The sequence below is a fragment of the Triticum aestivum genome, chromosome 5B (assembly GCF_018294505.1).
Source record: "Triticum aestivum cultivar Chinese Spring chromosome 5B, IWGSC CS RefSeq v2.1, whole genome shotgun sequence".
In the NCBI taxonomy this organism is placed as follows: domain Eukaryota; kingdom Viridiplantae; phylum Streptophyta; class Magnoliopsida; order Poales; family Poaceae; genus Triticum; species Triticum aestivum.
Window position 1 is genome coordinate 625,788,852 of NC_057807.1, and position 14,130 is coordinate 625,802,981.

Here is a 14,130-nt window from a genome sequence, read left to right on the forward strand (position 1 = left end):
CGAACCTGCTTGGCGCAGCGCGATGGAGGCGGAGATGGAGTCGATCCGTTCCAACGACACCTGGGTCCCGGCCATGCTGCCCGCCGGTCACCGCGCCATTGGATTGAAGTGGGTCTTCAAGGTCAAGCGCGATCCGGACGGTAAGATCATAAAGCACAAGGCTCGTCTGGTCGCGAAGGGATATGCACAGCGGCAAGGAGTGGATTTTGATGAGGTTTTCGCACCTGTCGCTCGTCTGGAGACAGTGCGGCTACTGCTGGCCGTGGCGGCTCACCGGAGCTGGGGTGTACATCACATGGATGTGCGCTCCGCGTTCCTTAATGGAGATCTCCAGGAAGAGGTGTATGTTCACCAGCCCGCAGGTTTTGTCGACAACAACAACACACACTGCGTGCTCAAGTTGCAGAAGGCTCTGTATGGCCTTCGTCAGGCCCCTCGTGCATGGAATGCAAAGCTGGACGCCACACTCCATGCACTTGGTTTCAAGCGCTACCAGCTCGATCATGCGCTCTATAGGCGGGAAGACAAAGATGGGTTCCTGCTGGTTGGGGTGTATGTGGATGATCTGATAATCACGGGCACAGAGGCAGGAGCCATCGAACACTTCAAGAAACAGATGCAAGAGCTTTTTCAGATGACTGATCTGGGTCTCCTCAGCTATTATCTGGGAATTGAGGTGAAGCAAGAGGAAGATGGGATCACGGTGTGTCAGTCAAGCTATGTAGCAAAGATCCTGGAGGATGCAGGGATGAGTGACTGCGACTCTTGTAGCACGCCCATGGAAAATCGCCTGAAACTGAAAAAAAACAGTGGACAAGTTCAGGATGCAACTGAGTATCGTAGTTTGATCGGAAGCTTAAGATATCTGGTGAATACCAGACCTGATATCGTGTATGCAGTGGGGATTGTCAGCAGATTCATGGAATCGCCAGGCAAGGAGCACTGGGTTGCAGTGAAGCAGATTCTGCGGTACATCAAAGGCACTCTTGGCTATGGGTGCATCTTCAGAAAAGGAGAAAAGGAAGTGTTGGTGGGTTTCAGCGACAGTGATCATGCTGGAGATATCAATGATCGCAAGAGCACCACCAGAGTTGTTTTGTTCCTTGGATGGGGCGTGGTTACTTGGTCTTCACATAAACAGAAGATAGTGGCACTGTCATCGTGCGAGGCAGAGTACATAGCAGGAGCAACGGCTGCTACCCAGGCTGTGTGGTTGAGCAGGTTGCTCGCGGAGATGCTCGGCGAAGAGGTTCAGAAAGTGAAGCTGAAGATCGACAACAAGTCAGCCATAGAGCTCAGCAAAAACCCAGTCCATCATGAGCGGAGCAAACATATTGATCTCAGGTATCATTACATTCGAGAGTGTTGAGCTGGGCAGGGTAGATGTTGAGCATGTGAGAACAGGCGATCAAGTCGCGGATATACTCACCAAGTCACTGGGCAAACGCAGTTCAGTGAGCTGCGTCACAGGTTTAGGATCACATAGGTGCAGCAGATTAGGGGGTGATTTGTTAGATAATCAGTTGCACGCTTGCATCTTCAGTTAGTTCAGAAACTTCAGTTAGTTCAGTTTCCATTTCTCTGAATAACACTGACCGTCAGCGTGTGCCGGTACACGTACGAGTAGTCTTTCAGTTAGCATTCTGTTAGGTAGTTAGCTAGTCTTCAGCTCGCCGTAGGGGCCGCCATGGGATGGCATGGATCACGCATTCCTCGCCGCGAGCAAGTAGGGCTCATGCACGTACGAGCGTCGTGGGATGGCACGACCTGTAAGCTCGGCGAGCACGACCATTTCTTTGCTGTATTTCAAGAGCTCCAACAGGGTTCAGATAAATAAGCAGAATAGAAACAGAAAAGCTGTAAGGTTGTTACGCAGCGCAAACCACTGTCTTCCACCTCTCTCTCTCCTTAGTTCTTGTTGGTGTTGGCCGGCGATTTGCAACTACATTCACCTCACCGCTTCTTCCACAGTGGGCAATGGCAGTGGATTCCTGGATGGTGTTAATTAGCCATCACACAAGTACCACCGCGGCACGTACGCACACATTTAGTTTAGTTTTTGGGATAGTTACACAAAGGTGTCAAATAACCTTGTGTGTTTTGTAGGACATCAATAACAATAATAATGGTAAAAATAGGGCCGGCATATCGCTACAAACTCTCAATCCTCTAAATAGCCGAGCTTATGCAACAATGTCTGCTACTATACACAAATACACACAAACTATGGATTGCCGCTTCTCTCTTGCAGCAGCATAAACGGCCGTCTGCCTAACGTTTCTGGAAGTTCAACACCTTGATGGAGTAGCCGAACACCAAGAAGAAGCCGATGACGTAAGCGAAATGCGCGAGCACGACATACCCAAGGAAATCGTGCTTGATGCCCAGACTGTCCTCCAAGAATTGCTTCACCACCGTGGGGCTCCCACCGGCGACCACCGAAAGAGGAGTGGTGTTATCGCCAAACTGTGACCCGATGACGCCATAGATGGTCCAGGACACAGGGTTCGCCCAGTAGTACCACCTCCACCAAATTGGTATTAACTGCAACAGCGACCAACCATCATCACCATCCTCAGTTAACGAATCTACTTAATTAATCAGCACGCGACACAGGCAGGTTAATCTTGGCATACTTACCGGTCTCGCAACGAGGAACCCAGCAAAAAGGTTCCAAAGAGGGAGTATAAAGGCTATGGGTATGTTTGCGAGCATGGAAGATGAGGTCAACGCCACCAGCATCATGCCAAATAATGTGAAGTAGTTGAAGCATGAAATTATAAAGAAAAGGAAATAGAAGAACTTTGCAACTTTCCACTCATATCCAATCATCGCATAGATGGTGACTGTGTACTGAATCCCCTGCACGATGTTGTAGATCATCTCCACGCATGTCTGCAAGAATCAAAAATTGCACAATCTTTAGAATCATACCAACTTTCGAATTTGCGCTCATTATATTTTGAATAGGATGAGCCCTTTCATCTGGACAAGCTCAATGAATCTAAACACGATTTTTCTATCAAAATGTGTATCAAATTAAGACCGACCAATTACCTGAGCTAATGCATAGGATAATGGAGAGTACATCCCTGCCGCCTTTTCACGGTAGAAAACAGTTCGCTCGATTGACACAACAGGCTGAATTGTGATGCAGTTGGCAGACCCAAGGAAGAAGACAGCAGCATAAGTGGCTCCAAGTAGATTGTACAAATCTTGTGGTGAGTCTCTGCCCACAAATCAAACATATGCAAAAAAAGCATTAGTGCCTCCATAGAAGCTAATATATAATCATTTGAAAGTCCCAACTACAGCAAAATAAGATCATACATTTTTGTCCCCTTCTGCCAAAACACTGTGCCAAATACAAGGCCATAGATCATCGTCATAAGAAAGCGCATGGCGTTGTGAGGTGGATTCTTCCAGTAAGATTTGTATTGCTTCCAGAAGTTTGCAACACATTGATTGTAGAAATTCTGAGAATACTTTGTAGGAAATGAGAGATCTTCATAGCCAGGTGGGGGAATGCTTAATTCCTTAATAAGTTCTTGGTTTTTCCTGGTCATATTTGAGAAACAGGAACTCAATGTTGATATTAGAAATGAAAACAACTGTAATTTTGGCACAACATTTCAAGAGAATACGTACTTTTTTAAAAGGAATTAACAGCCATTGGATAAAAATAGTGAAGGGTTGCGCTCAAGTTCAATGAATGAGGCTACTTACCTATAAAGATCAGAATTAGCATAAATTTCAGCAAAATTTACGTTCAGGCGAGCCTCAGCTAAAGGGGAGCTAACTTCCAGCATCCATGTTGCAGGATTATATCCTTCTGTGATCTTTTCAACACCTGGAATTGCCTGCAATGCAATGACAACCTCTTGTATTAGGTTTTTCACTTCTATACACCTACAAGGAGTTCAAGGCGTGCTAAGTCTTCAGTGACTTTTTTCTAAGCCCACTGGTCATATTTGTAAGCAGGTTATCCGTTCAATTGCAAATTAGTACAAAACTTGCTGCCCCACCTCAACATGTAAACCAAGAAAACTGACCTCAAAATATTCAACTAATTTATGAGAGTGCTGACCAAGTTCACCAGCATAAATAACTCGTCCTCCTCTTTTCATAAGCAGAAGCTATAAAAGGAACAACAGTGAGTTATTTGCATTTTCTGTATATATATATATATATTGTGTGTGTGTGTCTGTGTGTGTGTGTGTGTGTGTCTGAGAGAGAGGGAGAGAGAGAGAGAGAGAACCTCATCAAAAGACTCGAATATATCGATGCTGGGTTGATGGATAGTGCAAACCACAGTTCGCCCAGTGTTCACTGTATTTCTCACTGCCCGCATTACAATTGCCGCAGCTCTAGCATCAAGACCAGAAGTTGGCTCATCCATGAATATGATTGAAGGATTTGCTACCAGCTCCACGGCAATTGTCAGTCTCTTTCTTTGTTCAGTCGATAACCCGTCCACTCCAGGGAGACCAACCATAGCATTACGCAACACATCAAGCTCCACAAGAGTCATGACTTCCTCCACAAACATCTGCGAGGGCGAAGATTAATTTCTTTAGATGGAAGCAACTACAATTTGAAGCTTCAAATATAAAGAACACTGCATCTTTACTTGAGTCTAAAACGTGGATTCAATGAATATACCTTTCTCGTATTTTCGTCGACATCTGAGGAAAGACGTAGCCAGGCAGAGTACAAAATGGATTCATACACAGTAACATTTGGTGAATGGATATCAGTCTGTTCACAATAGCCACTCACGCGGGCAAAAGTTTCTTGATTTTTAGGGTAACCAGAGAGGGTGATACTTCCTTCAACAGATCCACTAGTTTTCCTTCCTGCCAGGACATCCATTAGAGTGGTTTTCCCAGCTCCACTCACACCAACTAATGCTGTCAGAACACCAGGTCTAAAAGCACCACTGATATCAGAGAGCAACTGGAGACGACTTTCTGTGAATCCTTGCTCTCTCATTTCCTGAAACACAAGTTGAGAGATTTTATGTTAGGCCTAAAAAATTTCCGTTCACATCTGCAGATAATGTTATCATACAGGTGATGAATTTATGTCCTAACACGATATGTGTGAGTAGAAAGATAGGTAGGCTTACTGCAGGCATGTCCACGTAGTAGTTTACATGGTTGAAAGAAAGTGAAAGAGGCTGGAAAGGCAAGGTGATTTGTGACCGAGTTGGCCGATTTGTGGCTTCATCTGCAGAAATTGCAAGTGAAGATAGTGACTAATTAGCATTATTGTTAACAACTTCAAGTAGCTTGATAAATAAATACTAGTACAAAGACTGCAGTAGTGTAAAGAATACTTAAGAACTCACCTATGGGTATTGAAGTGTTTGTTTCATTCTCATTCTCCTCGTCTGAAACTGTGTTTGAGCTGCTGCCAACTGGATGAGAACAAATCATATATAGTGTAAGTACCTTGCTCACTAAGGCTTCAAACAATAATGTCAACCAGAAGAAAAAAAATGGTACTCACAGCTCAAGTACGTAAGTGCCAGAAGGTACAATATGTTGAATAAAATAGTGAATCCTACAATGGCTCCAATGGAAACCCAAAATCCCGAATCTCTAGTAAAATAGCCTTTGGCTTTAAGAATAGCCTCGCCTACTGTTCGTGCATCAATAGATGTGTCATTGTTTGGCTGTAGTAAAAAAGAAAACGTCCAGCATTAGTTGAGATGTCATCACCTTTACAACACTAGGATATGGTGATCCCTTCACTGTCCGAGTTAGAAGAAACTAAAAAAACAGGGTCCTAAGAAAAACTTACGTTGGCCCACCTACTTGAAAGGAATTCATTGACGGATATCGCATTCTGGCTGTACATCATAGGAGATGCCCAGTAAGCCCAAATCCACCATGGTCGGATGTCACCTATGCAAATTAAAAGTTAAGGATGAAGAAGGCTCATGTTCATCCATGCAAATGAGATGCAGATAGCTGATATATCGTGCCTAGCTTGTCATGACAGGGTGCTTACCTCTAGGTATGACAAATCCTCCAAATACGAAAATAATAAGGATCACAAACATCCCCAAGGTGTTGGCCACAAGCATTGATTTCAAAACAGCACCAAGAAATCGGAACAGACCCATTGCCATTTGGTGAGTAGCGAAAAAAACTAAAAGCATACGAAAGAACCTGCAATGAGCAAATAGATGAATAATAGAGTTATGAATTCAAAACTGAAATGCAAAGTTGAAGTGGGCACAAGGATGATACGCGGATGTATACCTTCCTGCGGCAGGTGCAAAGCCCATTACATAGTACGTGAGGACGACCCATACCATGGACTCCACAAGCGAAACAGGAACTTTTGTGATGATGTTTACCAGTCCAATGGTCCATGGAGGAAAGAACAAGAAATCCCTCTGTTTGTAGAACGTAGGAAGCATTTTAATAGTAAATTGTAGCTCAGCAAACCCATTGAATAAGACAGCCATTAAACTGAAAGTCAAAGCACCAAAGAATTTGTTGCTGTCAGAAAACTGCCCATGTGGCATCTTTGTTCTGAGGAACACAGTCATGGCAATGATCCCAAGGATGACCAATTGGGAAACCTTGAAGATGTAGATGAAGGAGTTGCGCTTCATCAATAACTTCTCTCTTGACATCACTGTCTTGAATGACTCCCAGCTGGATTGCCCATACTTATTGGTGGTCAATGCAGCAGGATGAGTTTTGGACTTGTCGAAAGGAATTTGCAGCTCCTTGAGCATCCGCTGGCCTACATGGAATGACTTGAAACGTACAGCAAACTCTGGGACAGACACGTGACGATACTGCTCCTGGTCAAGGTACCAGTACTGTTGCTGGTCTTTCTTGGAAGTGACCTCTTGAAGAAAGTCAGCAACTCCTTTCCTCTCGGGGCATCGAAAACCAGCAGATTCAAAGAATTCCAAGATGTTTTCGCGTGGCCCATGGTACACTACGTATCCTTCTGATAGCAAAATAATGTCGTCAAACAGGTTGTAGGTCTCTGGCGGTGGTTGTAGGAGGGAGATCATCACGGTCTCATTCATCACATGGACCAATTGTCTTATGTATTTCACAATCTGAAATGTGCTAGAGCTGTCCAAACCAGTGGAAATTTCATCCATGAACAAAGCCCTTGCAGGTCCTGTTAACATCTCCCCTGCCATGGATATAAGTAAAAAAAATCAGACAAGTGTAATATGAATTAAGAAATTCCTTTCAACAATGAATGGAAGGTTGAGCTTATTCTTTCTATGTATGCATGCATACCAGTTGTTACACGCTTCCTCTGCCCGCCAGAAATTCCTCTGATCATCTCGTCACCAATGGGCATATCGGCACAAATGTCAAGCCCCAGCACCTGGCAGTGAGGTTTTTCTTAAGACTCAGATGGGCAAAATTTTGCTAGAGAGTTGCATATAATTGACAGAACAGTCGAAATCTCACCTTGAGAGTAAGATCGGTAACAATATTACTCTCCTGCCCTTGCACCGCAGTAGCTTTCATATAAGCATCAATCTCGGGATCTGGCTTTATGCCAGCTTCGCGCTCCCTGGCAGCGAGCTCAGCGAGCATGTCATATCTGGCACCAACGCCTAGGCACCGCCTGGAGAAATCCAGTGTCTCTCTTACGGTCATCTCTGCGTTGTGGAGATCGTACTGACTAACATACGCACTGGTCCTTTCAGGGTAGAACTCCTCAAACGTATGGCCACAGTAAGTGATGCTGCCAGACACCTGGGTGTGTTGCCATATCCATACGATGATTATTCATTTTTATATATGCGGCCGTAATGCAGAAGCAAAAAAAAAGATGAGTTCAAACCTTGAGGGCTTTGTCGAGCTTCCCTGTAAGGGCTCGCATAAATGTGCTCTTTCCTGAAGACGGAGGTCCAAGCAGAAGGGTCATCCTGAAAAACGCCATACATGTTAAAATACTTGCTTATTTGGCTTCAAAAGGTACAGTTGATCAGCCTACTCTTTTTTTGTTTACTTTTTCCGATCACATTTAGAGGAAAGCAAGAAGAATGATGAGTGAACTTTGTTGCTGATTCCGCCTGGATACTGAAAACTGATCTTGACAATGGATACTTGCAGGCAGGAAGAGTAATGATGTCACGACCTATTACCTTGATGGTTTGATGATGCCATTGACGTCCTGGAGTATGTTGATGGTCCTCTTGTTGGAGGAAGCAAGTCGGCCCACAAGACCCTGCCGGCATCATACATATCGTTGTGTAAGCAAATCATCGTTGCACAGTTGCACTAGTAATTAAATACATCGATGCATACAAAAGGCAGGAGTAGATGAGAGAGACCAAATGTGAATAACTGATACTGCAAGGCAAGCCATGATAGGGTGCGCAGAGGAAGGAGGCTGGCCGGCTAGGATTAACGAAGGAATCGTCAAAGCTGCAAGCACGCGCTCACAGACATTTCGTCGAACACCTCAATGACGCTCGGCTCGAGAAGCCATCGGAGTCCTGAGACTCGCCGCCGACCCATCCTCTAGAGCTGAGTGATGGGTTTGGTCATGATTTGTGGCTATCCAGGCTGAATTTTGGTCTCCCCTGCCGCCCCGCGGGGTCTGGGAGGAGTGGGAGTGAGAGTGGCACCACCAGACCAGAGTTGAATGCCCTCGCCAGGACGTCGTCGTTGACCTTCCAGAGGAGATGCTGCCCTCCCTCCGCCACCGCCGCCACGAGCGAGTTCTCCATGGTCTGGTCTGGTACGCCTTGGCCTTGGGTGGAGGGGAGGGACGTAGCCCGTTGGGGAGAGACACACAGAGAGGGGGGCGCGGGGAGGAAGAAGAAGCCCATGTGGCAGCTAGCGTGCGAATTCTGTGTGACGTGGCTGGCCATTTGGTAACATAAGCACGTGACATGGCTGGCCATTTGGTAAGATAAGCAGGTGATGTGGCAGGCCATTTGGTAATGTGGTAGCTGTTCGGTGGTCACTGAGGTGAAGACCAGTTGAAAAGTTTCAAGTTGAACTCACGCATTTAAACTTTAAAAAGAAAGGAATTTGAAACATGGTTTTCATTAGGGGGGGGGGGGGGGGGGGGGGGTTGAAACGTTGGTTTTGGCACTATCTTTGCCTTGTTCCTTCATGACAATAGAGAAACATGGTTTTCATATAAGCGGGAACTTCGGAACGTTGGTTTCCGCACTATCTCAGTGTCTTGTTCCTTCATAAAAATGACTCCCTCCTATCCTAGTACTTTCTTCATATCTAGACAAATCTAAAATAAGTAATTCAAAACAGAAGTAATACAATATATATAGAGAAAAAAGTAAAGGCTCCTTTGCCTCTAAAAAATGCCTATAAATTTTATCTAAAGCCAAACAATGCAAAACTTGATCTGGTTTATGGGGAAAACTATCAAGAACTATGACAGCAGACTAGCATTATTATATACACAATAAAATGGGTGTGACTAGGTTCCAGTTGACTGAGACTTAACCATGTTTCGGTCGAGTGCTAAAACGTGTAGTAAAAGAAAACAAAGGAAAACTAGAAAGATAAATTACACAGATCTCAATGTAAGATCTCATGGATATAGCATCGATTGAGACATAACCAGGTGTATGAGACTTAGCAAGATTGTAATAAAAAATATGTGTACTTTAATATTATATATTGTGGTTGTTGATAAAGTTTGACTTGGGACATCTCCCTCGTTTTTATTTACTTTATATATTAGATTTGTTTCGGGTCAAACTTTCTAAATTTTGATCAATACCAAGTCAATATCATCAGAATCATCATTCAATATATTTTCATACCATGTATATTTTTTATTATGAAAGTTTATACTATTTTTGAAAGTCAAAACTAATATGCGAAGCAAATAAAAACGGGGGGAGTAATTACAGTAAGTCTTTAGAGAAGGAACGAGTAGTAGTAGTTAGCAGCAGGGTGACAAGACGAGATGAACTGAGAAGATGCATGGTTATACCTGCAGGAAGTTTGTGGCTGAGTTCCAGAGCGTGGGGAGGGCGCGGCTGCCGACGAAGGCGTCGACCTCGACGGAGAGCCCCTGGTACCTGACCTCGATCGCCGGCAGGTCGATGCCCACGCGGTCCACCCGGTCCCTGAGCCGCCTCAAGAAGCGCTCGCTGTCGTCCTGGAACACCCTCTCCAGCAGCGCCCTGCCGGCCTCGCCGCTGGCCAGCTGGTTGATGTCCACCAGTCCCTGTAGCTCGTGAGCGGCAGCGTCGGCGCCATCGACGGCGGCGTGGTTGGACAGGACGACGGCGCGGCGCATGCGGTCGTAGGTGGGCAGCTTCTCGAGCGCGGCCCAGCGCAGGTTCTCCTCGTCGTCGTCGTGGCCCTGCCGCGACGCGGCGCGGCCGAAGGGGTCGTCCGCGCCCGCCTGCTGGCGCAAGGAGTGCGAGATGGACCCGGAGCGGCGGGAGCCCCAGGAGGCCGCGCTGGCACTGCGGCGGCTGCCCGACAACGGCCCCAGCTGCAGCCCTGCCGTCGAGGACGGCTCCATGGCTGCCTGCGTCGCTAGCTAGCTGGGAGACAGAGGCTGCGCGCTCTAGCTGTGTGCGAAGGACCTAGTTCCTCCTTCCCGCCCGCAGGATGCACTCTGATCTTCTTCTTCTTCTTCTTCTAGTGCAGTAGTAATAGTGAGCATATATAGGGAACTCATGCGTGCATGGTTGCATGTGGTCGAGGGAAACGAAGGATGTTGTGCATATGCAGGGGTCAGCTCAGCTGGCTTGTTCGTTGCCACATGCATGAAACTTCCTCCGGCCGCCCACATAGCACGTACAGTAACAACGTGTTACGACTAGTCAGTTCCTGCAAACACGTGCATAGAAATAGAAAGGAGTAGTATTATAAGCATTCATGGGCGTAGCTAGTGTGAGTTTGGCAGGTCAAACCTGCATATTTAATTTCCAGCCATCATCTAGAAGGACTGAGATATGAATTTCCAGCCGCCGAATATCAAACGAGCGAGCGCGTGATCGATTCTTTTTCTTCTACTGTAGATATGATGCATGCATGGCTTAATTCCATCTATCTAGAAATCTAGAAAGAACATTAATAATTGATTTGTCAACCAACGGTCCTTCGTTCCTCCGCACGATCGATATCAACATACCACAGTAGAATCCATCCATGAATTGAATTCCGAGCATGCGGGAGTAGTCTATCTTCTTTTCCACGGCAGGGTCTACAATCCAGAAGGTCAATAGACGGACCAAAGAGATCCCAGCTGCTTCGAAGGTTCCTTCTGGTCTCCCTCCTTTTCCTCTGTTCTCAGCACGTGCAGCCTTTTCTTTTCTTTCCTTTTGAAAAATAGTTTTTTTTCTTTCCTTTTGACAACAACGTAGGTGGGTCAGGCGGCCCTAGAGGAAAAACATGGGCCATGAGAACATGTAGTTCAGCCGAGAAACAGTTGTCCAAGCGGATTGTCTAGACTCCTCCAAAGCGGGGTTCCTATACGGCGCGTACCGTGCTGGGGAGCGACATAGCGCATACCCCCCCCCCCCCCCCCTCGCTCGCTGCTATTAACATGGGCCGGCCCACTTCGGGTTTCACCCCCAACCGGTTTTGGGAAGGTTCTAGAACCTTCCCTGAACAGGGTTTTTTGTTTTTATTTCCTTTTTCTTCTTCTGTTTTCTTTTCGTTTTTCTTTACTTATATGTTTGACATTTTACTCTTTTTTTACCAATTTCCGAAAATCTATTAATTTGTGATTTATTTTTTAAGTTGTTAACTTTTTTTGGAGTGATGAACATTTTTTCAAAACTTGGTTTTATTTTTACTAATTCGTGTACATCCTCCAAAATCATGAACCTTTTTTTGTAACCGTGAACACTTTTTATAACTAATGAACATTTTTTAGAAATTGCGAACATTTTCTTAAATTTTTGAACATTTTTTTGAAATTTGTGAACATTCTCTTAAGTCATGAACATGTTTTAGAATTCATGAACAGTTTTTTTAAATCATGAACATTTTAAAATTATAGACTAAATTTTCAAAATCTGGTGCATTTTTTCCATATTTGTGAACATTTTTTGAATTAGTGAACATTTTTTTGAATCATGAACTTTTTTTTCAAATTCGTGACCATTTTTTGAATCGTGAACATTTCTTTTCAAATTTGTGAATGTTTTTTGAATTAGCGAACATTTTCTTGAATCATGAACTTTTTTTTTCAAATCAACGAATATTTTTCGAATTAGCGAACATTTTTCTGAATCGTGAACATTTTTCTCATATTCGTGAACATTTTTTGAATTAGCAAACTTTTTTTTGAATCCTGGACATTTTTTTTCAATTCACGATCATTTTTTGAATTAGTGAACATTTTTTCAAATTCGTGAATATTTTTCAAATTAGCGAGCATTTTTTGAATCATGAACATTTTTTTTCAAATCCACAAACCTTTTTTGAATTATAGAACATTTTTTTGAATCAGGATTTTTTCAAAATCATGAACATTTTTTTATTTTATGGACATCTTTTACAAATTTGTGAACAGTTTTTGAATTCCTGAGCATTTTCCTCTAATCATGAATATGTTTCAAAATCGTGATTGTTTTATTAAAATTAGCAACTTTTTCTGAAATTTTAGAACTTTTTTGATATCCCGAAGTACTGAAAAAAAGGAAAAAACAAGGCGGCGTCCCGGCCCGCACATGGCCCGACCCCAGCAGTGCGCAAAGGGGGGGAGCTGGGGGTGCACGCTCACTTCTTCCGCAACGCGTAGGTCGCCATATAGGCGCTCCCTCTCCAAAGCTCCTCCTAATTTGGTTTGGGTTTGTGGGAATTCAGACATCCGAACTGGTCCGTAGATGTTTGATGCATGGTGTTGGAGGGCAAAAAGTGTCTGGGCCACACGGTCCGGACGTTTATGGGTGTTCTGATGCATGTCGTTGGAGTTGCCCTTAAATAAGTATCTCATTTGTAATTGAATATAACCGTTCTTCTCCACAAATCCAAAATTCAAACATATTTGATTCGGTTCTATTTCATTCCTAATATATTTTTTTGGTGAAAAAGTGGCCGCAATGTGAGTTAAATTGATGGAACAACTAATAACACTTAGTTAAACTATAAAATAATGAACAAATAGTGGTGGGTGGATTCCACGCGAGGGAGTAGTTGCAGCCACGGGCACCAAGGCCACGATACCATGCCCACCGCCATGGCCACGACGGCTGGCGAGGGTGGGTTGAAGTGGGAATGCGGTAATGTGGCCTCAAGGGCCCAAAAATGCGCCTCGACGGCACTGTCTCAGCCCAATCATTCGGTGGCAATGAGAGCGGAGGCGGGCTCGGTGTCAAAAATCAGATGCCCCCTTTTGCTTCCTCCTTCCGCAACTTCTCTTTAGCCAGATCATACTTGACCCACAATGGGGCGAGGGGAACTCCTCTGGCTACGCCATTGATGAGGAAGTAAGTGTTGTATTGGAGGCTGGCGAAAGGAGAAAGGGAAGTGCTGAAGAGGGATTATAGACCGCTGCGGACGCCATTAAGGAGGCAGTTGGGGAGGCGGACGGTCAAGGGGATCATCTTCCGATGAGCTATCGTGGCATGTTCGCACACCTCCCAGCTGCTCACACAGCTCCTTCCTGCCTGCTCACACCCAAGCCAGGAGACGATGCCATATGGTGGCCATCCCATAAGCCGTCGCGGCAATCTAAGTGGGGCGTCATGGTATTAATGGTTGGGTGTCATCGCATGGTGCGTGGGAGCTTGGGCCACTTCAAATCCCGTGTGTGGCATGTAGGGATGAAGAAGCTGACACACCTCTCCCACACTAGCAGTTCAATATGTGGAGGCTAGGAGCTCGTTTTTTGGAGCGAGCTCCATAGATTATAGTGATCTGAAGGCATTGGCAACTCTGGTGGGGTGCTATTTTAGATCAAAATTAACATATTGACAATTATTATGATGACTGAGCCAATATGGCAACTCTACTTGAGTTGCTCTATTAGATTGTTAAAAAAGGAAGGAGTATATTGCAAAGAAAGAGCGCTAGTGCAAAGTCAGGATTCACGTCGGCTAGTAGCTCCCACTGTTTCATAATGTAGTGCACATAGAATTTTTTAAAGTCAAACATTACAAAAATTTGGCCATATTTGTATAGACAAAAT

General features: G+C 44.8%; 1 protein-coding gene across 2 annotated transcripts; it reads right to left on the minus strand.

The window, feature by feature from the left end:
• Positions 1-2,036: 2,036 nt before the first annotated feature.
• Positions 2,037-10,635, minus strand: LOC101290576 (ABC transporter G family member 48). 2 transcript variants are annotated; one of them, XM_044535037.1, is made up of 19 exons: positions 9,970-10,635; positions 8,141-8,223; positions 7,837-7,921; positions 7,458-7,748; positions 7,281-7,371; positions 6,270-7,170; positions 6,016-6,176; positions 5,806-5,909; positions 5,512-5,677; positions 5,351-5,419; positions 5,129-5,229; positions 4,663-4,995; positions 4,259-4,549; positions 4,053-4,136; positions 3,727-3,860; positions 3,331-3,558; positions 3,058-3,229; positions 2,641-2,895; positions 2,037-2,544 (listed from the first exon to the last, which is right to left on the minus strand). In XM_044535037.1, the coding sequence occupies exons 1-19, from the start codon at positions 10,507-10,509 to the stop codon at positions 2,272-2,274; spliced, it is 4,362 nt and encodes a 1,453-aa protein (XP_044390972.1). In that variant the 5' UTR covers positions 10,510-10,635; the 3' UTR covers positions 2,037-2,271. The 2 variants fall into 2 exon arrangements, with proteins under 2 accessions (XP_044390972.1, XP_044390973.1); XM_044535038.1 differs by lacking the exon at positions 9,970-10,635 and adding an exon at positions 8,330-8,844.
• Positions 10,636-14,130: the final 3,495 nt, after the last annotated feature.